General features: G+C 31.2%; 4 protein-coding genes across 10 annotated transcripts; all 4 read left to right on the top strand.

Annotated features, from left to right (window-relative positions):
- Positions 1 to 1,344: 1,344 nt before the first annotated feature.
- LOC111011234 (uncharacterized) lies at positions 1,345 to 19,340 on the top strand. Of its 3 annotated transcripts, XM_088121293.1 has the most exons (5): positions 1,345 to 1,563; positions 1,898 to 2,035; positions 18,165 to 18,302; positions 18,702 to 18,833; positions 18,989 to 19,340. In XM_088121293.1, exons 1-5 carry the CDS (start codon positions 1,458 to 1,460, stop codon positions 19,045 to 19,047), a joined length of 573 nt encoding a protein of 190 aa, XP_087977419.1. In that variant the 5' UTR covers positions 1,345 to 1,457; the 3' UTR covers positions 19,048 to 19,340. The 3 variants fall into 3 exon arrangements, with proteins under 3 accessions (XP_087977419.1, XP_022140624.1, XP_087977420.1); XM_022284932.2 differs by lacking the exons at positions 18,165 to 18,302; positions 18,702 to 18,833; positions 18,989 to 19,340 and adding exons at positions 2,228 to 2,359; positions 2,468 to 2,813 and having other exon boundaries at positions 1,349 to 1,563; XM_088121294.1 differs by lacking the exons at positions 1,345 to 1,563; positions 1,898 to 2,035 and adding an exon at positions 17,632 to 17,821.
- LOC111011011 (uncharacterized) lies at positions 7,345 to 9,174 on the top strand. 2 transcript variants are annotated; one of them, XM_022284617.2, is made up of 5 exons: positions 7,345 to 7,538; positions 7,888 to 8,028; positions 8,231 to 8,371; positions 8,579 to 8,713; positions 8,843 to 9,174. In XM_022284617.2, the coding sequence occupies exons 1-5, from the start codon at positions 7,433 to 7,435 to the stop codon at positions 8,884 to 8,886; spliced, it is 567 nt and encodes a 188-aa protein (XP_022140309.1). In that variant the 5' UTR covers positions 7,345 to 7,432; the 3' UTR covers positions 8,887 to 9,174. The 2 variants fall into 2 exon arrangements, with proteins under 2 accessions (XP_022140309.1, XP_087977183.1); XM_088121057.1 differs by lacking the exon at positions 8,231 to 8,371.
- LOC111011010 (uncharacterized) lies at positions 11,313 to 13,669 on the top strand. 4 transcript variants are annotated; one of them, XM_022284615.2, is made up of 6 exons: positions 11,324 to 11,557; positions 11,795 to 11,935; positions 12,036 to 12,176; positions 12,273 to 12,416; positions 12,506 to 12,640; positions 13,300 to 13,669. In XM_022284615.2, exons 1-6 carry the CDS (start codon positions 11,455 to 11,457, stop codon positions 13,428 to 13,430), a joined length of 795 nt encoding a protein of 264 aa, XP_022140307.1. In that variant the 5' UTR covers positions 11,324 to 11,454; the 3' UTR covers positions 13,431 to 13,669. The 4 variants fall into 4 exon arrangements, with proteins under 4 accessions (XP_087976707.1, XP_022140307.1, XP_087976708.1 ...); XM_088120581.1 differs by lacking the exon at positions 12,506 to 12,640 and having other exon boundaries at positions 11,313 to 11,557; XM_088120582.1 differs by lacking the exon at positions 12,036 to 12,176 and having other exon boundaries at positions 11,325 to 11,557.
- A 589-nt stretch (positions 19,341 to 19,929) lies between the features above and the next one.
- On the top strand, positions 19,930 to 22,258 carry LOC111011255 (uncharacterized). The gene is made up of 4 exons (XM_022284956.2): positions 19,930 to 20,912; positions 21,116 to 21,217; positions 21,698 to 21,799; positions 21,951 to 22,258. The coding sequence occupies exons 1-4, from the start codon at positions 20,804 to 20,806 to the stop codon at positions 22,019 to 22,021; spliced, it is 384 nt and encodes a 127-aa protein (XP_022140648.2). The 5' UTR covers positions 19,930 to 20,803; the 3' UTR covers positions 22,022 to 22,258.
- The last annotated feature ends 3,744 nt before the right edge of the window (positions 22,259 to 26,002 follow it).

The raw sequence follows: 26,002 nt of genomic DNA, 5'->3' as shown, positions 1-26,002 counted from the left end.
TAATTTTGTATATTTTTGTTTGTTCCATGATATGGTTGTAAATGTTTCTAACAAATAGCACAAATAATTAGAAATTTCGAATAATAGAGAAAATAACGCTCTCGGTGCGTTTGCGAGGCGGTTATTGGGCTTAAGGTGGGTCGGGCATCCTTAGACCAACTTGGAAATACTAGTCAAACTCAAAATCAAAGTTTTAAATGCACGGATTTATCATTACTTTTTAATTGTTATATGGATCTCGTCTAAAATGCATTAATTTTTTAATAAAATATATTAGATTAATAAAAAAATTAATTAATTCTAATTTTAACAATAATAAGTAAATAAAGTTAGCTAAAATTATGAGTAACAAATCAGAGTAGCACACTGGAAGCGTGGTAGGCCCGAACCTACAGGTCCCAGGATCGAAACCTAGCTCTAATATTTATTTTGATAATACTTGACTCCTTATTAGTGAGGACGGTTGACAATTAGTAGTTAGGATAAGATTTGGTCTCATCAAAGAGCCAAATATTTTCCTATTTTAATGCTTCAGTTTTATATAACAATGAGTAATTTTGATCCTAGAGTCGTATAATGAAAGGAAGAAATTTTTAGTTTTATGGGCAAGTATTTTGTTTATTTCCTCTTAGTGAATAAATACTTTTAACCTAATTAATAAATTTTATTTTGACATTATATCATCATTTTATCATCAATTGATCATAATATTTTTTTGACAATAACGACTTAATTGAAAAAAGTGTTATAGGATAAAATTAAAACTTTTAAAAGAATAGAGACCAAATTGAAAAAACATTCAAATAAGGTTTAAAATGGAACAAAATCTAAAAATTGATGAATTAAGATAGAACAAAATCTAAAAATCCAATTTGAAAGTTGATGAATTAAAATGGAACAAAATCTAAAAATTTTAAAATTAAGATAGAAGAAGTTAAAAAGAAAGATTGGAACTAGAATAAGGTGTAAATGTGTGTGTGTGTGTGCATGGAGATTAAGATCAGAGAAATGAAGTCAAATTTGATGGCTATAGAAGAAGCATATGCAGCTCCATGATGGGGGAAGAAAAAGGCAGGCGAAAGTCCTCAGTCAATTAAATTAGTGGAAACAGAGAAACTGAGCAGCTTTTGGGTTGCCGGTTGCATGAAAACTTGAACCCTTAAGACAGCCCTAAATTGTACACGTCCTCTCCCATAGGTTTTTGGGATACTGATTCAAGCCAAAGTGATAAGTCTTTTTGAAAACCAATCATCTGCCCAAAAAATTCAAACATCCCTGCCCGCCCCAATCTAATCACCAAAATGCACATCCATTTGGAGCCACCACCACTATAAATACCATACCATCAAATGAACTCTCATCATCCATCCATCTCCAAATTATCAAAAACAGTTCCATCTTGTGAGCTTAGCAAATCGGTCGAGAGTTGCATTTTTCCCGAGTGACAAAAAGGAAAAATGACGTCCAAAACTATTTTATTTGCGTGTCTGTTGTTTGTCTCTGCTATTGTTATTGCGTCAGTGGTGGCCGAAGGAACTCAAGAGCAGCATGGGACAGTTGAAGGTATTGTATCATATCAGTATTCTTCACTTAGATAAATCATATTGATACTGAGATTCGAGCATAATTGACATATCCATAGTGTAATATATATAATATAATATATATGTACTAATTTTGACAAATCAATATCTAAATATTGATCCATAATAATTTTAAAATTATTTAACCGGATCCATATATATTGATGGTCTCTTCCATTTAATTTTTAGTTTATTTTTAGCTTGCATTTACGAGTTAGCCAATTTTAAATATACAAATGCATTATCCATATTGCAATCTCATTATATTGTATGTCTTTAATGTTAATTATTGGTTGATATATGGGTGAACGCAGTTGAGAATGGAAACTCAGTAGAAGAATCAAAGCAACGTTGTCGCTTCGGATGCTGCGGCTTTCATCCCATTAGTCGTCGTTGCATCAGCTGTTGTCCTCGTCGACCTGCAGAAGTGCAGGTCACCGAAAACCAAAATGGTGTCAACTCTCATAAATTTCTATTTGAATAATCTAACATTTAAAAATTTGTAGATAAAAATGCATTTTTCAAATTGTTTGACGTGTCTACAAATTAAAATTTTCCTATAAAAGTAATAATTATCTCATATTAAATAATATATATATAGATTAATGTTAATATTAATTATTGGTTGATATGGGTGAACACAGTTGAAAATGAAAATCCAGTAGAAGAATCAAAACAGCGTTGCCGTTACGGATGTTGTCGCTTTGATGGTCGTCGTTGCGTTAGATGCTGTCGTGGTCCTGCAGAAGTGGAGGCCACCCTCCAAAACCAAAATGGTTTCAACTCTCACCTTTTTCTTAGTCGGATCTATCAGAAGTAAAACAAACGTATAATATATATAAAAGATTGTAACATGAAATTTTGATATGATTGTACATATTCAGAGAACACAGTAGAAGAGAGTGAAGTGGAGACGAACGGATTGATAGGCGGCGGAAAGGGAGGAGGCAAAGGTGGCAAAGGAGGTTATAAAGGCGGGAAAGGAGGCAAAGGGAAAGGTGGGAAGTGATCAGTAAAAGCTGTTTTATGTGTTTATGTAGTTGTAGGGTACCCTACCTTAATGTTAGGGGTACCATATACCCAATAAATAAGCAAAAATAAATTGAAGCAAGGGATATGGTGGGCTAGAATAGAAGGGTTGGAATGTCCCTTCGCCAATATAATTTAGCACCTCTACCTTTAACCACTACTATGTAAAATAAGCTTCGATAATGCATGGTTGTTGGTCCATCTTTTCTCTCTTTTTCATTCCTAGCAAAAATTTTAAATCAAGAATAATATAAGTTCGTATTGCGCTCTTAATATAAGGATAAGCATGTATATAAAAATGAGGAGATGAAGGTTGAAAAATAAAGCAAAAAAATAATATATATAAAAGATTGTATTGCTTAATTTGGAGCATATGGTTGGAGCACAACAATAATATTTTCTCTAATTTTTCTAGATCTTATCTTCATTTTTGGGAAGATATTAAGATCTTAGCATCTTCATGGTCTACAAAGTCTCATCTCTTTTGTAATTATGATATATTAACCCATTTCACTTAATTGGGGTGTATTTGTTTAGGCTCCTTTTTGTACGCATGTTTCTTACCTACTTTATGGATGAAAATGGTTTCATTTCAAAAAAAAAAAAAAAAGAACGAGGAGATGAAAGTTGAAAAATAAAAAAGTCTACTTGGGAAAAGAGTGTGTCGTCCCACCTTTTCTAACTAGAAATTATATATTTGTGTAATGAGTTATGTTATAGGGTGGGAGATTGATTCATTTAATAATCTAATTATAAGGTGCAAAAGGGATTTGAAAACTTTATTTTCTAAGTCTCTAATATTGGAGTAATTTTCTAAATTTGTTCCAATATTTTAAAAGTTTTAATTTTATTGTTATGTATTAAAACTTTTTCAATTAAATCTTCACTATCACTAAACTTTCAATTTTGTGTTTAATAGTCTTTTGAATTTTGAATTTTGAGTTTAATAAATTCTTGAACTCTAAATTTTGTGTCTAACGGGTCCCTAATCTATTCGACATTGTTTTAAATTCACAAGATCTATTGGACATAAAGTTGAATTTTTTGTCCAAAAAAACCTTGGTATTTAAATTTTATGTCTAATAAATCATTAAATTAAAAATAAGGTTTAAATACTATTTTGATTTTTTGTATTTTTACTTTTAATTTGTTTTTGTCTCTGTGTATTAAAACATTTTAAAAACCAAAGTTTTAAATCCACAGGTTTAAACTAGTCTACTACTCAAGCTCCCAACATAGTTTAATTTTTTAAAACCGAAACTTCTTAATCATGCATCTAAACACAGTTTTCATGAACTCAAACTTTCTAAATTACCGTCCAGTTGTCTATTCAAATTGAACATTCTTAACTAATTTTTTTAAAAGAACATATTTTCGGGGTTTAAGATGCTAAATTATTGATGCTTCAAACGCTTCCTAGAAATTTGCATTTCAACTTTTTAAATTGTGATAGATGGTAGATTATTAAATAAAGTGTGAATATTTCTGAATGCTTGAAGTTCATATGATGATGAGGTAAAATTGTTTAGGAATAATATGTAGTCAAACACACTTGGTCGTAGTTTTGAGATCCAATATTTTGGAATGATATATTCTTTACATGGGGTGATTTATTTAATAATTATGGAAAATATGCTGAATATCTTTATATTTTTTCCTCAAGTTGTAGTTGTAGTTTAATAATAGTTGTTAAAGTATTCTCTCAACAAATAAAAAGCTGTAAAAGATAAATGCATTGATTTTGTCAAAACGAACATAGTCCAAAGGTAATTGGCATATATCTTCAATAAAGAGGTTGTGAATTCGATCCCCTGATTTATACTAAAATAAAGTGTTCGTTTTAACGGATACAATTTGTTAATGAATTTATTTAAGATGGGTTCGGGTGAAAGAGGGAAGTGATTGGCACACCACATTGTTAATTGTTAATTGTGCAAGTTGCGGATAAAAATTAGTTGATTTTTGTCATTTGGTTGAAGGTCAATCTTATTTTTATTAAAATGTTATAACATTCTAAGTTACTTTTTTTATTTTATCTTTATATATACACATTCCAATTTACTTTATACAATACTTAAAAAAATTGGATGAATATCGTAGTTGAATTTGACGTGCATGTAAGTTCGAAAAACTCAATCAAAATACTCGAAAAGGGGTATAAAATATCAGAACTTGTCCCTCATTCTAAACATGATCCAAGATCCATTAAAAAACAAGATGCGAAACTTCCTCTAAGAAGGCCTTGGGACAATGGGGGCTCTCATCTGGTTAGATGGGAGAAAGTGACTCTTCCTTTAGGCCATGGAAGCTTGGGAATTGGAAATATTGTGATCTCTAATAAAGTTCTGCTCTCGAAATGGCTGTGGAGATTCCAGACGGAACCAAATTGTTTGTGGAGCAAGTTGATAACAGTCTAGTACACTGAACACACTCTCCCTGATCTCTTCCCTCTGTTTGCAAATTTGGAAGTTACAAATCTACTTGGCTTCATATCTCTAAGTGCACTGATTGTTTTAATAATAGCTCCACGATTAGGTCGATGGGTATGATGGGAGAAATACCCTCCTCTGGTATCACAATTTGGACAGGAAATGGCCCTTTATACCTTACACAACCTTGGTTTTTCGCTCTCTCAGCCAACACATTTGATGTCCGTTTGAGATGCTTGGGTTTTCTTCTTGGAACCCCCACCCCAAAGAGTTATATTTAGCAGAGAGCAGATTTCGTGGGATAGCATCTCAACAACTTTTCACTCGCCATCCAATTCTAATGATTTTGACAGACCTTTTTGACTTCACTCGAGAGATGGAATTTTTCAGTAAAGTTCATAAAATCTAAGTTTTCTGATCCTCCCCTGCTCAAATTTCTGCTACCTTTGCTAAGATGTGGAGTTTATATCTTCCTAACAAATGCCATTTTTTTTTATGGTGCGTCTTCCATCGTGGTCTTTTAACACATTTGATAAGATGCATATCACATTTCCTTCACTGAACATCAGTCCAAGTGGTGTGTTTTGTGCAACTGCTCTGGCAAAATATTAGATCATTTGCTGCTCTATTGTTTTCGTTTATGGAACAATCTCTTTTCCTCTTTCAATCTTTCATCTCCTCTCTCTGGGTGTATTGAGATCTATCTCACCGAGGCTCTCTACCCATCGTCCTATAGCAGTAGATCTATTTTCCGGAAAAATGGTATTGATGTTGTTCTTTGGAGTATTTAGTTGGAAAGAAACAACCGATCTTTTTTAATCAAATCTCGCTCTTCTGCTCAACTTTGAGAGGATATTAAAGTCTCGACATCAATTTGGTCTTCAAAATCTCATCCTTTTTGTAATTATAACTTATCTACCATTTCACTATGTTGAAGCCCTTTTATTTAGCCAACTTCTTTGGTATGTTACCTTCTATGGTTTTCCATTTCAAAAAAATTAAAATACAAAGCAAAAATTTGTTAAAATAAATATTTTAGAAGTTAAGAAACCCTTATTATTAGTTTTAAAAAGATTTAGAACCAAAATAAATATTTTAAAAATTTATAGATTGAAATAAAAATATTTTAAACTTTTTAAACAAATTAGAGTGGTGCAGCGGAAGCGTGGTGGGCCCATAACCCACGGGTCTTAGGATTCGAAACTTGACTTTGATATATATATTTTATTTTGATCTCTTTTATAATTACGATATAGCCCTACCATTGCATTAAACTAAAATGCTTTCTTCCAATTTCTTTGTAGTTTCACTCTTAATAAATGTCGAAAAATACTTAGCTACTCAACATAAGGACCAAATATTTGTTTTCCTTATTTTAATGTTTCACTTTTATATAACAATTATGAGTAATTTTGGTCCTACTCAATCATATCAAATGAAGAAATTTTTAATTTTATGGGCAAGTATTTTGTTATTTCACTTTTATTTTGATATTAATCATCATTTTATCAATTGATTGTAACATTTTATGAAAATTGCAACTTAATTGAAAAAAGTGAAAGGGAAAAAATTAAAACTTTTTAAAAGAATAGAGACCCAATATTGAAAAAAAAAAAATTCTTGTGTACAACAAATTAATTGGGACAAGAAAGTTTTGAATCTTCGACCTTAACAAATTGGGTGTTTTTAATTTAATTTTTATTCTATTAAAAAGATAATCAATTAGTCGTTTAATATTTCGTTGATTCAATATTTTATATATACGTGTATTTTCAAAATACATATTGATGTTACCACGTTAATATATATACCCGGAACTAGGTTAAGTTAGACTTATTGATTGAAATTAAAACAAATATAATGACTAAAATGAATATTTTTTAGAGTTTATCCATCCAATTTAAAAGTGAAAATACAAAGATTTAAATTTATATATGTATTAACGTTGAAGGAGCAGCGGATGAGGGAATTGAATTCAAATTTGATGGCGGAGAAGAACATGCAGCCATGATAGGACAAAGAAAAAGGAAGATGAAAGTCATCAGTCAAATCAGTGGAAACAGAAACTGAGCAGCTTTGGGTTGCCACTTGCATGAACTTGAACCCTTGAGCCAACCCTAGACTGTACACGTCTCCTCCCAGCATAGGTTTTTGCAAATATTAATTCAAACCAAAACTGATAAGGCTTTTTTGAAAACCAATCATCTGCCCAAAAAATTCAAACATCCCTGCCCGCCCCAATCTAATTACCAAAATGCACATCCATTTGGAGCCACCACCACTATAAATACAACCATCCATCTCCAAATTATAAAAAACACAGTTCTATCGATCTTTTGAGCTTAGCAAATCACTCGAGAGTTTCATTTTTCCCAAGTGAAAAAAAGAAAAATGACGTCCAAAAGTATTGTATTTGCGTGTCTGTTGTTTGTCTCAGCTATTGTTACTGTGTCGGTAGTGGCCGAAGAAACTCAACAACAGCATGAGGCAGTTGAAGGTATTGTGTATCATATCAATATTCTTCACTTATAGATAAATCATTTTTACTGCCTTTATATGCTAATACTGAGATTTTAGCACAATAGATATATCCAATAGTGTAATATAATATAATATAATATGTATGTACTAATTTTGACCGATCGATACCAAGTATATTGATCCATAATAATTTTAAAATTATTTAATGGGATCCATGTATATTTTTGGTGTGTCTCTTCTATTTAATTTTTAGTTTATTTTTAGCTTGCATTTACGAGTTAGTCAATTTTAAATGTACAAATGCATTATCCATGCATTGCAATCCCATTCTTGTTAATTATTGGTTGATATATGGGTGAACGCAGTGGAGAATGGAAACCCAGTGGAAGAATCAAAGCAACGCTGTCGCTTTGGATGTTGCGGCTTTCATCCCATTAGTCGCCGTTGCATTAGCTGTTGTCCTCGTCAACCGGCAAAAGTGCAAGCCACTATTGAAAATCTAAATGGTTTCAACTCTCATTATTTTTCATTTAAATAATCTAACATTTAAATAACATGTATAATATATTTAATTATTTAATTTATAGATAGAAATACATTTTTCATGTTGGAGGTCTAAATATTAATTTTTTTCTTTAGAAATAATAAGTATCTCATATTTATATTTAAAAAAAATATATGTCAATGTTAATTATTGGTTGAATGCAGTTGAGAATGGAAACCCAATAGAAGAATCAAAGCAACGCTGCCGCTTCGGATGTTGTGGCTTTCACCCCATTAGTCGTCGTTGCATTAGCTGTTGTCCTCGTCGACCGACAGAAGCGCAAGCCACCGCTGAAAACCTAAATGGTTTCAACTCTCATCCTTTTTCATTTAAATAATCTAACATTTAAAAAAATGTATAATATATTTAATTATTTAATTTATAGATAGAAATGAATTTCCCATATTGCTTACAATATCTAAAAATTAATTTTTTCCTTTACAAATAATAATTATCTCATATTTATATTTAGAAACATCTATCACAATGGTTGATTTTATGGATGAACGCAGTTGAGAATGGAAATCCAGTAGAAGAATCAAAGCAAATCTGCCGTTTCGGATGCTGCGGCTTTCATCCCATTAGTCGTCGTTGCAACAGATGTTGTCCTCGTCGACCTGCAGAAGCGCATGCCACCATCCAAAATGGTTTCCACTCTCATAATTTTTAATTTAGTTCCATCTACTAGTATCACTTCAAAATATTAAATAATAATAAATATATAATATTAAGCATTCTAGTTGGTAAGATGAAAAATTGTATGATTGTGCATCCAGAGAATGAAGTGGAGACGAACGGATTCGAAGGTGGTGAAAATTGAGTGGCAAAGGTTGCAGAAAAGAAAGCAAAGGAAAATTATTATGTGGGAAGTGAAGGTCTTTATGTAGTTGTAGGGTACCCACAAAATGTTAGGGGGTACCATACCAACAAATAATTAAGCAAAATAATGGAGAAATCACATCAAAGTGAATAAATAATAATGAAGTAAGGGATATGGTGGACTAGAATACAAGGGTTGGATCCCTTCACCAATATCAAATAAATACATTATAATAATAATAATAATGCAGGGTTGTTGGTTCAATATATGCCCAATTTGTCTCTCTCATTCTCTCCTTTTTTATTCCTACCAAAAGTTTTCAATTAAGAATATAAGTTTCTAGCTATCTCTTAATGCATATAAAAATGAGGACAATAGAACGGTCATTTAGTTCAGGGGCCAAAACCAATATTTCATCTACCATTATTTTTCATTGTTCCAACTCTCCCACATTAGTTTCACCTTCACATGAAAAATGGCAAAAAATTTTGATATTGCACAAATAACAATCTAGAATTTATTAGACACCTAATTTCTTTATTCACATATTTTCCACCTTTTTCCGGTTGTTATTTGATTTGTAAATTTTGTTTTCTAATAGTCCACTTTCAAATTTTACAATCAAATAAAATGTGACTATGCTATTTTTATCAAATGTTAATTACGTTTCCATTTTTTTAAACTTTGTTTTATATAAATTTACGTTTAAGAATTTTTCGTTGACCAAACCAAACTAATTCTATGTGATCTTTCATTGTTTTAAACTTTTTATCTCCCCAATCGACTGTCTTTCAATTTTCAAGTTTCGTGTGTTTTTTCCTATTAATGTTCACTAATTAAAAAACTCTCGAGAAACTCTGTTTGATATTTTAGTAGAATCTACCATTAGTTTATCTATTATATGAAGCGGTAAGTTCCAACTTGATTTGAATTCTAGTTTAATTGGAACTAGAACCTTACTAAGAAATATTATTTACATTGCTGCATTATTTCCCAATCAACACACTTTGTCGTTGTTTGAAATTAAACATATTTTGAAGTGTGTTTATAGACGTGTTTAATCTTAATTAAGTTAGAAATCTCTGTCGAAAATTCTTATAATATTTTTCTTCGAGTTTATAGTTTAATAATATTTGGTTAATGGGTTACTGGAAAAGTGACCTTCATTTAAAATCAGTCAAGTATGAAGAGAAACATGTATGGAGCTGATGGGGTGCAATCAATATAATGGTCAATTGTGCAAGTTTCGAATTGAGAAACCTGCCGTAAAAATTAGCTGGTTTATATCATTTGGTCGAAATCTTTCAGTCAATCTTATTTTTGTGAAGTGATCCAATTTACTTTAGTCTTTATGTAATACTCAAAACAAATCCACGAATATTAAAAGATAAAACATTAATTGAGGTGTGTATGTCTTTCGAAAAAAAAGGAAAAAGGAAAAATAATGTCTATTATAATTGAGTTAAATATATGTTTTGTTCACTAATGTATATAACAATAAAAAATTAATAAAAAATATTTTGATATTAACTCAATTAATAAAAAATATTGTATTTTGATATTATATAAAAATATTGCACTTACCTGTGTCACTTCAAATACATGCTCACGTCAAAAAAATCAATACATATATTTGAAGCTACGTTATCGTCCATTATTTGAAATCAAAATAAAGAAAATAGCTAAAATTAATATTTTTTAAAAAGGTTCATGAGTCAAATTTAAAAAATTTCTTTGAAGTGAGGATCATATAATAGAAAAAATTTACAACTTTTGAAATTAAAATAATATGCCACCTAAGTTTAACTCAATGATTAAATCATCCTATTTATGTGTCAAACCAATTATAGTTCTGCCGTAATTGGTATATGTCTCCAACAATAAAGTTATGCATTCGATCTCCTACCCACACACGTTTTATTATAAAAATTACAATGAAAGTACATAGAATAAATGTGTTTTAAAAAAAATGTTTTTTAACCAAAAAGAAAAATCTCTTATTTATTTTTGAGAGGTTGGAAGTTAGATCCCCATTTGCCACATTTATTTTACCAAAAAAACAACTTAAAAGTAATATTTATTGGGGCATCAACGTTCGAAGCACAGGAGAGGAATTGAAATCAAATTTGATGACCATAGAAGGCATTTGCAGACAAGAAAAAGGAAGACCAAGTCGTGACTCAAATTAGTCGAAAAAGAACATATAAAAGAAAACACTTGGCAAAAACTCAGCAGCTTTAGCTTGCCAGTTGCCAGTTGCTAGAACATGAACTCTCGATCGAGACAGCCCCTAAGTTTACACGTCTTACTTCATCTCTCCCACACCCTAATTTTTTGCAATATTCAGAACAAAGTGATAAGATTTTGGACTCTGTATCACCGCAAACAGAAGCAAAATGCATCCTCTCCTACCCAATTTTAAAATATCCATTTGGAGCCACCACACTATAAATACATATACCATCAAAGAACTCTGATCACCCATCCATCCCCAAATTATCAAAAATAGTTCCATCTTGTGAGCTTAGAAAATCAGTGCAAGTTTCATTTCCCAAGTGAAAAACAAGAATGAGGTCCAACGCTGTTGTGTTTGGTTGTCTCTTATTTATCTCTACTGTTGTTATTGCATCCGCAGTGTCTGAAGGAACTCAAGAGCAGCATGAGGTTGAAGGTATTGTATTCTACAAATATTCTTTGCCTATATATACATAAATTTATTGTCATTATATACTATACTCGGATCTAAACATGATTCATATGTCCAATAGTGTAATATGATATAATAATTTCCGAGTGTCTCTTTCTTTAATCTATGAATTTATTTGCAGCTTGCATTTTATAGTTTGGTCAATTTTAAATATTCAAATGTGTTATTATGTTAATGTTAATTGTAATTGGTTGATGACAGTTGAAAATGGAAATTCAATAGAAGAATCTAAGCAACGTTGTCCCAGTGGACGATGTTGCGTCGTCAATCGCTTTACCGGTCGTTGCGTCAGATGTTGTCCTCGATCTGAAGAAGTGGAAGCCACCGCCCAAAATCAAAATGGTTTCAACTCTCATTATTTTTCCATTTAAATAATCTAACATCTACAAAAAAAAATGTATACTATATTTAATTAATCATTTGTTGATGTGAGTGAACACAGTTGAAAATGAAAATTCAGTAGAAGAATCTAAACAACGTTGTCCCAGTGGACGATGCTGCGTCGTTAATCGCTTTACCGGTCGTTGTGTCAGATGTTGTCCCCGATCTGCAGAAGTGGAAGCCACTGTCCAAAATCAAAATGGTTTCAACTCTCATTATTTTTCCATTTAAATAATCTAACATCTACAAAAGTATATACTATATTTAATTAATTATTTGTTGATATGAATGAACACAGTTGAAAATGAAAATTCAGTAGAAGAATCTAAACAACGTTGCCCTAGTGGACGATGTTGTGTCGTTAATCGCTTTACCGGTCGTTGCGTCAGATGTTGTACTCCTCGACCTACAGAAGTGGAAGCCACGGTCCAAAATCAAAATGGTTTCAACTCTCATTATTTTTCCATTTAAATAAATATCTAACATTGATACTATATTTAATTAATTATTGGTTGATGTGGGTGAACACAGTCGAAAATGCAATAGAAGAATCTAAGCAACGTTGCCCCAGTGGACGATGCTGCGTTGTTAATCGCTTTACTGGTCGTTGCGTTAGATGTTGTCCTCGACCTGAAGAAGTGGAAGCCACTGCTCAAAATCGAAATGGTTTCAACTCTCATTATTCTTCTATTTAAATAATCTAACATCTACAAAAAGTGCATACTATATTTAATTATTAAATAATCTAACATCTCGAAAAATGTATACTATATTTAATTATTTAATTTGTGGATAGAAATATATATATTTTCTATATTGCTGACATGTCTTCCAATTAATTTTTGCCTTTATAAATAATAATGGTCCCATATTATATTAAAAGTATATATATGTTAGTGTTAGTTATTGGTTGATGCTGAGCGAACGTCCAAAACTGTTGTATATATTGTTTGTCTCTACCATTGTCATTACGATCGTAATTAGAGCAACATGAGACAGTCGAAGGTATCATAGTCGAAGGTATCGTATTGTATCAATATTTTAAACTAGTTATATATCTGTACTGAGATTCAAACACGAATATGTATATATATATCATATAATATATGGCTGCCCTGCCCAAACTCAACGAAAAAATACAGACTGAAACCATTCTGACAAATTGGCTCAGAACAACAATATATGATAGTTCTCCCAAATCTAACTATATATATATTATTCATATTGCAATGTCATATTATGTATATGTTAATGTTAGTTATTTATTATGATAATAAATGTATATATACTATGTAACATGAAATTTTGTTTGAATTTTCATGCAGAAATTGGAGTAGAAGAGAGCAAAGTTGAGACAAACGGACGTATTAAAGGAGGCAAAGGAGGCAAAGGAGGAGAAGGCAAAGGGAATGATGGCGGCAAAGGTGGAAAAGGCCACGCTAATGGTGGAGACTGATCAGTGGAAGCTGCTGTATATTATGTAGTTGTAGGGTACCCCAACAACAACATAATGTTAAGGGCCTAAAGGATACAATACAATACAAACAATATCAAATCAAAGGGAATAAATTAAATAGTAATGAAGAATAAGGGATATGGTGACCTAGAATAGAAGGGTTACATTCCTTTTCTACCTTTAACCATTACTATGTAAAATAAACATATATAAATATGCATGGTTCTTGGTTTCATATATGCCCAAATTTGTCTCTCTTATCCTCTCTCTTCCAGTTTTAAATTAAAAATATAAACATAAGGGTCTGTTTAAAAACGTTTTAGTTTGTTGTATTTGTTTTCCGTTTCTGTTTCTTGTTTCCTACTCTTTAATAAATAGAAAGAGAATTTGTTTGATAATTGTTTTAAAACATGGTTGGTAATAATTTACTGTTTCTCGTTCTCTAAAATTTCAAATTAAAAAAAAGTTTTTTTATATGAAAATTAATCTTTTGAATTAAATATTAAAAATTTGTATCTTATATATTTTATAAGTATGATAAAATAATGTTTTTATATACGTGTTTCTACAAAATTTTAGAAATAATGTTTTTTAATTAAAATTGAAAAATAGAAGCAAAAGTAGTTACCAAGATTTTTTTTAAATGAAAGCTAAGTGAGTGGAAGCTGGTTTTTTGAGTTGAAATCAAAATAAATATAATGGCTCACATGAATATTTTCTAAAGTTCACTGATCAAATGTAAAAGTTTATGAATTAAAATAGAAAAATAGTTTAAAGTTTGAGGATGATAAAATAGAAAAAAAAAATTAAAAGTTGTGGAACTAAAATAAGATTCATATGAAAATAATATATATATATATATAGGGCATTAATTTAAAACGTTCAGAGCATAGGAGAGGAATTGATGACAGTTGAAGGCATTTGCAGCCATAATGGGACAAGAAAAAGGAAGACGAAATCGTCACTCAAATTTAGTCGAAAAAGAACCATAAAAGAAACACTCGGCAAAAATGCAATCAGCTTTTATCTTGCCAGTTGCCAGTTGCTATGAATATTAGTTTTGTATAAAGAATACCAAAATGGTTCAATTTCCTATAAATCGACAGAGATCATCGATTCGAATTTACACCTTCACAAGTTGTTGTATGAAATATTTCTATTTCTTTTTTTCAATAAACAACGAACAGAAATAGTTACATGTTTCTAATTCTAAAAAGATTAGAAACAAGAAAGAGTGTTACAAAACGGACTCTTACTATTCGTTCAACTAATACTTGTCGGAGTCTCCATCAATCTATATGTGGCTCTAAATATATATCTACATCAGCACATTATAATCACACATATATTGGTAGCTACGTTATTCTTTTATCAAATAAATAATAATTGTTAAAATGAATACCTTTTAATGTGCACATTTCCAATTTGGAAATAAAAATTGGAACTAAACCTGAAAGTTCAAACATCCCTGCCGTAATCTAATTACCAAATGCACCAATTGGTAAATATCCATTTGGAGCCACCACCACCACCATATATAAATACATACAACTGATGGCAAAGGGAATTAGAAATGAAGGTCTTTATGCGTTGGAGCAGCAGCAATATCACCTACTGCTTCATCTTATCTTGCTGCAACAAACTTGAATAAATCCTCTTTTACTATATGGCATTGGCGCTTTGGGCACTTAAATTATATTGCTGTCAAACAATTGAACAAACAACACTCCATTCAAGTATGTGATTGGAAGAAAATTGCATGAGATTTGCCAATTTACCAAAACTAGCTTGTAGACTCCCTCATTTATTTTGAATAATGAATTAATCCGTTTGATAAGTTTCATTGTGATTTGTGGGTCCATGTTTTTAATAAGAAATGAGATTAATTTAATTTAAGTTGTTTTTGGCTATGAGCACTAGTGGTGAGTTATTATCATTAATTTTTCTTCTTAGAACTCTTTCAATAGTTTATTCTTCCTAATGACTTCTTAGTGGCTGTTTTGCTTAGTTATTCTCAATTCCCTTTGCTCTCTACTCCTTTTGTTTTCTGTTAGCTTATGCTTTTTATTTTCTTGGCTCCTTTTGGCTTTAAAAGGTTGCCTTTGCTCCTTGTTGCTAACAATTGGAGGTAAACGGTTTTGTCAAGAAAAATAATGTGCTGTGTATTTCTCATTCTCTAACTGAAGAAGCAAAACCTATGAACCTATATAAAGCTACGTTGACAAGCATAAAATAAGCAAATGTAGATAGTTTTCTCATGCTACTTTTTTTATTAATAGAATGTCTTCCTCTCCTCTTCGAAAATGAAAACTCCCTTTTGAGACATTATTTAAACAAGAATCAAACTACAACTTTCTTAAGATTTTTAAGATTTTTGGATGTCGTTGTTATCCTTATTTAAAAAGTCAAGCTAAAGACAAGTTTGCAAGGAAAAAAATAAAAAAATTATATATATATATAGACTCTTGTGTGCTTCTAATAAGGGTATTATACGTATCTAGATCCGGAAACAAATAAGATTTCAAGAGAGGTTATATTTGATGAAAATTATTTTCTCTTTGATAAACAAGCTATACATATGTACCTCTCACTTGTCAATCTCTAGAGATGTCTAGTTTTGTAGATTCCGCAGCGTGGCACTCTCCCATAGAAGCAGAGATGGGAACACAAACAAGAAGAAAAAAAGAATGCTGTAACACTCAAGAGGCCTGTGTAATTTACTGATCTAGAGACCACAAAATAAGGTACAAAGTAGTACCTCAAGAGATCAAATAATAGAAGTGCAATAACCAGAGGAGGTGTCCAACAAGGAATCTCGAACTCAAAATCCAATAGAAAATTCAATTGAAACTTGTAGCTCTCCCACACAGAACAAACATCAGAACAATGCACAACCAGATAACTTCAACCTACTACCTGAAATATAAGTGATTTTTTATCTATTGATCATCCCTTTAGTGATGCAGGTGCTGTAGTTCAAAATGATCAGACACCAAATCAGGGAACACATCCCATGATTGACCAGATTGATATTGTAATATTTTGTGACAATAAGGACGACTAATTAATTGAAAAAGGTCCAATGCAATTGAAGCTTTTAAAAGAATAGAAACTCAATAGAAAAAAAACACCCAAACATATATTTTAGCCTTTTAATTACTATAAAAAGGTAACCATTTTCGTGATTAGTATTATTTGGTCCTTTAACATTTATTAATCTAACTACTTGCTACTTGCTTTGGCTCTAAAAATATATGCACACATCAACATATTAATATATATACTCTCTCTTTCTGCACTGTTTCTATACACACGTTTTCTCTAGAATCAATTATATGAGATATTTGAATTGTCCTTCACGTCCCACGATCTCTTTATCCAAGAATTTATGTCTAGAAAAACATTTTGTGGCCTAATACTTTAGGCTCTATTATGTGGCATATATGGTTGGAGTGGAATAATCGTTTTTTTCGGACTCGTACAGATCCTCTCTCAACCTTTGGGAAGAGGTAAAGGACTCTGCATCTCAATGGACATCAAAGTCTCCCCTCTTTTGTAATTATGATGTAACTACCATTTCTATTGACTAGAGAGCTTTCCTCCAAAGCTCCAAAGCTCCATTTTTTGTATATGTTATTCAAATGAAATGGTTCTCTTTTCCAAAAGGAAAAAAAAATACATATACTCTCGAAATTATGGTATATATTTATTGAACATTTTAAAAGTCACATATAAGTTTACAAATCAAAATGAACTAATTTGAAAGTTCCAAGAACAAAGAATAGGAAAGTTTGAAAGTCATGTCGAAGCTAACATAAGATTTAGATCTAAAATATATAATATGGAGATTAACGTTGAACGCAGAGGATGAGGGAATTGAAGTCAAATTTGATGGCCATAGAAGAAGCATATACAGCCATGATGGGAGAAGAAAAAGGAAGACGGAAGTCCTCAGTCAAATTCCCAATTGCAAGAACTTGAACCCTTGAGACAGCCGTAACTCTACACGTCCTCTCCCAGCATAGGTTTTTGCAATATTAATTCAAACCAAACTGATAAGGCTTTTTGAAAGTACAGTGTCACCCAAATCTGCTGCCCAAAAATTCAAACATCCATGCCCCGATCTAATTACCAAATGCACCAATTCCAAAGTATCCATTTGGAGCCACCACCACTATAAATACAACCATCAAATGAGCTCCCAATCATCCATCCTTCTCCAAATTATCAAAAACAGTTCCATCTTGTGAGCTTAGAAAATCAGTGAAAAAAAAAAAAAGGAAAAATGACGTCCAAAGTTGTTGTAGTTGCGTGTCTGTTGTTTATCTCTGCTGTTGTCATTGCATCGACAGTGTCCGAAGGAACTCAAGAGCAGCATGAGACGGTTGAAGGTATTGTATTCTACCAATATTCTTCGTTTATATATACATAAAATTTACTATCCTTATTTATTATATTGAGAGTTGAGTTTGATTGATATATACATATAATAAAATATATGTAATAATTCTGATGGAACAGTACCTGAGTATTGTTTCATAATAATTTTTCAATTATACAACGGGATGCATATATATGTATGAGTGTCTCTTCTCTTTAATTTGTGGTTTATTTGAAGCTTGGCATTTTTTAGTAATTCTATTTTAAATATACAAATGTATATTATCTGTATTGTAATGTCATATAATTACATACATGTTAATGTTAATTATTGGTTAATGTGAATAAACACAGTTGAAAATGGAAATCCAGTAGAAGAATCAAAGCAACGTTGTCGTTACGGATGTTGTCGTTATGATCCAATTCGTCGTCGTTGTATCAGATGTTGTCCTCGTCCTGCAGAAGTGCAAGTCACTGCCCAAAACCAAAATGGTTTCAACTCTCATCATTTTTTCACTTAAACTAACATTTTCAAAAATGTGTATATACTATATTGAATTATTTAAGGAAAATACATGGCTCTCCCTATTGTATCCTCACCATCATTGAAATTTTGACAACTCATTCGTTTTGAAAAAGTATATGTTTTCACATTTCTCTCTCTTACTTGTCAAACATTTAATGGTGGCGAGAACAAAGTAGAGCGTAACGAGCCAAATATTTTCTATTATTTTATTTGTAAATAAAAATGCATTTTTCATATTGTTGACCTATCTGCCTATTAATTTTTTTTTCCTTTGGGAATAGCTAGTAATTATCCTATATTATATTCTATTATATTAAAAATTATATATGCTAATGTTAATTATGGGTTGTTGCGAGTGAACGTAGTTGAAAATGAAAATTCAGTAGAAGAATCAAAGCAGCGTTGTCGCTACGGATGCTGTCGCTATGATCCATATCGTCGTCGTTGCATCAGATGTTGTCCTCCCCGTGCAGAAGCGCAGGCCACCGCCATAAATGGTTTCAACTATCATCTTTTTTTTTTTCAATTTAGCTACACAGTATCACTTCAAAATATTAAATAACAATAAATAATATACATATGCATAAAAAAATTCATATTAATAGTAGCATTCTAATTATAACATAAAATTTTGTATGACTGTTACATCCAGAGAATGCAGTAGAAGAGAGTGAAGTGGAGACGAAGGGGGTTGTAGATGGCAAAAATTGAGTGAGCAAAGCAAAAATGAAGTGGGAAAGATGGGAAAGCTGTTTTATTATATATGTATAATTATGTAGTTGTAGTTGGAGGGTAGCAACATAATCTTAGAGGTACCATACCAACAAGTAATTAAGCAAAATAAGGGAGAAATCTCAAATCAAAGTGAATAAATAATAATGAAATAAGGGATATGGTGGACTACGATGAAGGGTTGGATCCCTTCACCAATATGTGGAAACCCTCTACCTTTTACTGTTACTATGTAAAATAAACATATATATAATGTAGGGTTGTTGGTTCTATATTGTCTCTCTTTTCTCCCTCTTTCATTCTTAGAAATTTTTTAATTAAAGAGTATAAGTTTCAATCCTTTAATATATGAATAAGTATGCATATAGAGGGCACGCCTAGTATTTTAATAACTCTCCTATTTCAAAAGGGTAGCTCACTATTCAAACTCCACCAAATAATTCTCCTTAATAGAGACTTCCTCTAGTATATTATTGTATTGACCATATTTATTCACCTCCACACTGAAAAATGGCCAAAAATGGAAAATGATGGACAAATAATTATTTACAATTTAGATTAGACACTTAATACTTATTTTTCACATATTGTCCACTTTGCCCTTGGTTCGGGTTATTATATGGTTTACAGATTTTGTTTTATTTTCTAATAATAATCAACTTTCAAATTTTAAAATGAAATTTTAAATATGATTTTGCTCTCTCTTAATTTGAAATGTGGATTACCTTTTTCAATCTTTTGTGATATATAAATTTACGTTTCATAAATTTTTCAAGCTTCTCTTTAGATCTTTCGTTTTTTAAAGCTGCTAATTTTATCTCCCCTGTCCATTTTTCAGGTTTTCCATCAACATAGTCTTTCAATTTTGTAAGTTTCATGTGTGTTCTGTAATTAATGTGCAGCAATTAATACATATGCCATTACCTTAAAATATTGTAATCATTTATGCAGCTCCTAATATATGAGCACATTAATGCATATGCTCAAAGTAACGATATTCGATATTCATTTATTGAAATCGGAAGAAATGTAATATCTAAAATGGATATTTTTAAAGTACACAGAGTTCATTAAAAATTTATAAAGCAAAATATAGAAAGTGTTATTCTTTGGCAGGTAAGAAAGAAATCACTGGACATTTATAAGTTTTTCAAAGACTATAACCAACATTTGGGAAGACATTATATAGTCAATGCTTTTGTTTCGTCTACAAAATCTAATATTTTTTGTACTTAGGAGTTATCTATTATATCTCTTAATTGGAGTGCTTTTATATAGGTCTCTTTTCTTGATCAATGAAGTCTCTTTCCCAAAAAAGAAAAATAAAAAAAATAGAAAACGAAGTTTTAAACTTAAAAGTATATTATATTGGGAACTAGCTAGGTTTAACGTTCAAAGCAAAGGAGGGGATCGTGAATTGAAATCAAATTTGATGAGACAAGAAAAAGGAAGACGAAATAATCCTCACTCAACTGAGTAGAATCAGAACATAAACAAACACTCGGCAAAAACTCTGCAACTTTAGATTTCCAAGTTGCCAATTGCTACAACATGTGTACGCATCTTCAATCTCCACCCTACGTTTGTTTAACATCCAAACCAAAAAAAAGCCATTATTCTAACATGTCATTGTTCTAAACCAAATGCACCGTGCCAATTCCAAAACATCTCTATTGATTTGGAGCCACCACACTATAAATCCATACCATCAAATGCATCTCTCCCAGCGAAAAAAATGACGTCCAAAGCTGTTGTGTTTACATGTCTCTTGTTTGTCTCTGTTGTTGTTATTGTGTCAGCAGTATCTAAAGAAACTCACGACTACAATGAAATCACAATCGAAGGTATTGTGTTATATCAATAATCTTATATGTAAATAAATTTATTGTCATTAATTATATACGCTAAACTTACTGAGATAGACAGGATATATCATTATACTGAAAATCTCATCATTATATACCATACCGAGATTCCATATACAATAGTTGTCTAATTTAATGTATGGGTGTATCTTGTCTTTAATTTTCGGTTTATTTGCATGCAGTTGAAAATCTAAATTGTCCCTATGGATGTTGCTTCAAGAAGTATGATAGATGCACCCGATGCTGTCCTCGTCGTATAGCAGCCCAGGCGACAACCCAAAATGGTTTCAACTCTCATTATAATTTTTTTTTTTTCATTTAAATCTATCATTTCAAAGTATTAAATAACAATAAATAAATGTGTACTATACATACAATTATTTTCTAATTTAATGTAGGAGTGTGTCTTCTCTTTAATTTGTGGTTCATTTGTAGCTTGCATTTTTAAGTTAGTTAAATTTAAATATACAAAATGCATTATCCATATTGCAATCGTATATTACGTGTATTGTCTATATTGCAATCTCATATTACGTGTATTTTTGTTAACGATCTCACATCAATAAAAGAAGGGATCTTATATAAGTTTATAATAAATATGGACTATTCTGATTTTTAGATGAAACTCATGAATATTAATATAGTATCAGAGTCTGCATAGGTTTATAATAATGGGCTAGTCCTTCTATTACTAATTGGTTTTGAGATAAAACTCATGAATATTAATAATTTTAATGGAATTATGTTGATGTGAATGAATGCAGTTGAAAATATAGAATGTGCCCATGGATGTTGTATCTGGTTTGATGCTAGTTGCGTCGAATGCTGTCGCGCTTCTACCATAGCACAAGCCACAACCCAAAATGGTTTCAACTCTCATTATTATTATTTTCTTTTTTCATTCAAATCTATCATTTGAAAGTATTAAAAAACAATAAATAGATGTATACTATACATATAAAATATATCGATAGTGGCCTTTCAGTTGTAACATAGAATTTTGTATGATTTTGGCAGAAGAAGATGGTGAAGTAGAGGCGAACAGATTTATGAGTGGTGGAAAAGGAGGCGACAAAAGCGAGATCTGAGGCAAAAGGCGAGAAAGGGTGGGCAAAGGAAATGTTATGGGTACCATACCAATCAATAATTAAGCAAAATAAGGAGGAAATCAAATCAAATAAAGCATAAGGGAGATGGTGGAAGTAGAATAGAAGGGTTAGATCCCTTACCATGATGCCGACTCTACTTTAATAGTTGTTCTTTCAATATACATATATGTATGTGTAAATATATACCTGTATTGGCTAACTTTGTCTTTAATTTAAGTGTTGGAGTACATTTAATGTGCACTAAATTGTCGGTCAAAAAAAAACGTGTAGTGCGAAGTTCTAACACATGCACTAACTTAGTTTAAGTGAGGCTTCTCAATCTAATTCAGGTGAACACATATCCTCGTCTCGAGAATCTACGACATCAACTCATTATCAAACTGTTAAATTCAAAATTTTATATTCAATTTTGAAAAACTTTCTAAAAGTGGGAGAAGAAAAATAGAAACCCTTATATTCATACAAAATTTTTCCTAAAAATTAAAAACTAGACTACTAGAGAAAGAAAATGGGAAACGTGAAAATATTTCTCAAAATTGATGAGCATTTGTAATCAAGGGTGGATCCAGCTAAAGTCCGGATGAGCCACGTGCTCTCCTGTACCTAAAAATAAATTACATATAGTTCACATTTTGATTAATAAATACCTATCAAAACTATATTTTGGCCTATTATCTACTACTTTTATAATACTATTTACTACAAATTTTAGGTTAAATTATAGAAAAAATACTCCTATCGTTTTAGAAGCTTCAAAACTACTCATGTGACCTCTCATAAATGTTATAAAAATAACCATTTAGCAAACATTTGTTAGCATTTTAAATTAGTAATGTACATGTTGAGATTATGGAGCCCAACCGAAGTCGGAACGAGTCAGAATCTAGTCGAAATAATGGAAGAATTTAAAAGAGGAAGGAATTGTTGCACAAGTCATTTAGGTCGAGAGGACAGCAATGAGACGTTCCTGACATTAATAGTGAAAGGAAGGAGGCAAGCAGATTAGTAAATCAATGCTACATGGTCGTAGTATTGAGATGTTGTACGCACGTTGCGACGAGATTTCTGTAAATACATTTTTTCGTTTTAGGTTTTTTGATAATTATGTTGGTACATATAATTGAGTGTCGGTCATAACAGTGTTGGTGCATAGTTTAAAAGGGTTGAGAGGCAGTGTTTGGCAGAGTTTTAGAGACGAGATCTCGAGGTGGTAGAACGAAGTCAGCAATCTAATTCTCATGAGTATTTGATGAGGTTTTTCATTCTTGTTTCCTAAGATTTTATATTGTTGCTAGTGGCCGGCTTTTGTCGAGGTCTCTAAATTTGAGAAAGTATTGTATTATCCCAATATTATAATGGAACTCGTTATTGAGGAGAACTGAATCTAGCCCATAGTATAAATCTCTTACATCGTTTATTGCTGTTGAAATACTTATAAATGAATTAAATTTACTCAACTCATCAACTTAAGCTTTTGGGTTGAGTGATGGTTTATTCATCTTTAATAATTGCATTTTTTCTATCTTTCTTTTATTTTGTGATTGTTTTTCACTGAATAAATGTAGAAGGGAAAAATATAATTAGCGGTCCAAAATCGACACCGACCGTCGAGCCTTTGGTCGTCGGTAGGTTGGTATTTTACTTTTTTTTCCCCTTCTTACACATTTAACGGCCATCATTGATTAAGGCACTGGTGAGAGAAAAGAGGAGTTGGAGACTGAAAATGAGAGAAGAGGAGGGAAGAGGCTAAGAAGAAAACAGATATGAAATGAAAAGAAAGAAGAAGATAGATTCGAAAGGGAGATGGAAGAAGAAAGATAAAAAATAATGACGAAAGAGACAAAAAAAAAATGAAGAGAGAAGCATGAGAGGGGATCTAAAGAAATAGAAAAATTATCCAAATTTCCATTAACAGTATGTATTATGTAAGGAAGTTTCTGTCTTTTTCCTTTGGTGAAAAAATCGAGAGAAGAAAGAGAAAAATCATGGGAAATAAAATAAATATATAAAATTTAAAAAAAAAAAACAAAAGAAATTACCCACGCGAATCACGTGAATGATAAGAGTGTTTAAAAAAAATAAAAATAAAAATAGAAAACAACATAATAGCTGCATGCTTTCAACTTCTGGACCTTTGTGTGGTTGTTCTAGTGACAACACTGCTTATCGACCCGAACCTAGATTCCTTGCATGTTCACGCGAATGACTATGAAGGTCATTTCTATTCACCGCCCTTCTCATAGAGTCGTACGTGGACGTTACTATTCAATTGGTAAATGATTTATTAAAAATGTGACCTTATTTAAAATTTTCATTTTGATTCTGGTAATTATTTTGATTCCTAAACTTTGAATATAATGTATATTTTAATTGCTCTAAATAGATGTTTTGGTTCCAACAAATGTTTAGGCATTTTAATAATTTGGTTTCTAATCTTTAAAATGTTTTAATTTTCAACCCTTATGTTTCGATTTTTTTTTTTTTTGTTAGATTATGTCCTTACCATCACTCAATTTTGAGGGGATGAAGATAAATAATTCTAATTATATAGTAATTTTCATGAGTCTGTGGTATATGGTATATTAGCATTCAAATTTATATAATAATATGTATTATTGTAGGACGTTTGTCTTTTCAATTTAAAACGGAAAAATGATCCATAATTTTGAGAGCCAAAGTTTTGGTGTGTGAAACAGATGACAAGAGAGAGAAAATAAAAGAAAAGTAGAGACAAATAAAAGAAAAAGGAAAGAGAAATGAATCGAAAGAGAAGAAAAGGGGAGGTTTTAGGCTTGGGTCAACGTGGAGATTTGGTGAACTGAAAGCTGGTGAGTTCTGTTAGGAGGTCGAGTAAGAGAAGTAATGGGAAGATAGAACTTTTAGAAAGGTTTACATCGGTGGGTTTGGTTCTTCATATCATGTTCAAGAAATTGCTTAGAAGAAATGGTAGATTTTCGACCTTCATAATCGATTGGACAGAAAGATAAGAGTTAAGTTGAAGGTTTTTGGTAAAGATTAAAAGGAAAATTGTTGGGTTGAAGATAGAAGTTGCAGAAAATTGTTGAAGAGGGTGGAAATTTTGTGGGTCGTCAAAGGAATTATCGATAAAAATTATTTTTAGTAGAACATGCACAGATGGGAGATCGAACTTACTGAACCTCTTAATTAGAGATATAACAATTATCGCTGAACTACTCGCTTTGATAAATAAGTAAAAATTGGTTAAAAAAAAAGGGTGTATTTACACTTGAGGTGAAATTGAAAGGATAAAGAAGCGAGTCCGTTGTGTAGGACAAAATGATGGTTTTTAATGAAGAGAGAATGAGGAATTATTTTTTTTTTTAAATGTGAAAGAATGATAGATTGGACGTTTGGTTTTATTTAGAGGTATTGTGGTGTATATTGAATTTAGGCATGAAATAATATGGTCTTTGGATTAATATTTCAGATCAAGGAGAAAAAGGAGTAAATTATATGCCGTTCGTATGATTTGTAGCTGGTTTATTTTATAAAATGTTTTAGTTATTTATTATTATATAGTTCAAGAAATTATATAATTATGTATGATATAGAAGTTTTAACTAAGATGTAGATATGTTTATGTCAAAGCGAACATAGCTCAACAATAATTGGCATCCCTCCGATCAAGAGGTTGTGAGTTCGAATCCCCTCCTCAACATGTTGTATTTATTTGAGAATTTAAATTTTTTTGTGATTTTATAAAAATTTATACCGAAATGATTACTCATATATTATATAGATGTGTGTCTATAGTATGCCTAGACAAAGGTCTTCGGGATCATTTAGCTCTGCGCGCGTATAAGTAGAGATTGTTCTATATGTGTATATTGAGATTACTCTATGTCAGCAAATCAGATTTGTTTTGTTATATGTTTGAGATTACTCGTTTTACGGATGTATTTATAAAATATTTCGAGCAGGTCGAGAAGTTGTAACTAG

This window comes from Momordica charantia, assembly GCF_013281855.1.
Source record: "Momordica charantia cultivar OHB3-1 chromosome 2 unlocalized genomic scaffold, Mcharantia_2.0 BLBB01000002.1, whole genome shotgun sequence".
Classification (NCBI taxonomy): domain Eukaryota; kingdom Viridiplantae; phylum Streptophyta; class Magnoliopsida; order Cucurbitales; family Cucurbitaceae; genus Momordica; species Momordica charantia.
The sequence above is the reverse complement of the archived record's forward strand: the minus strand, read 5'-3'. Positions and strand labels throughout refer to the sequence as shown.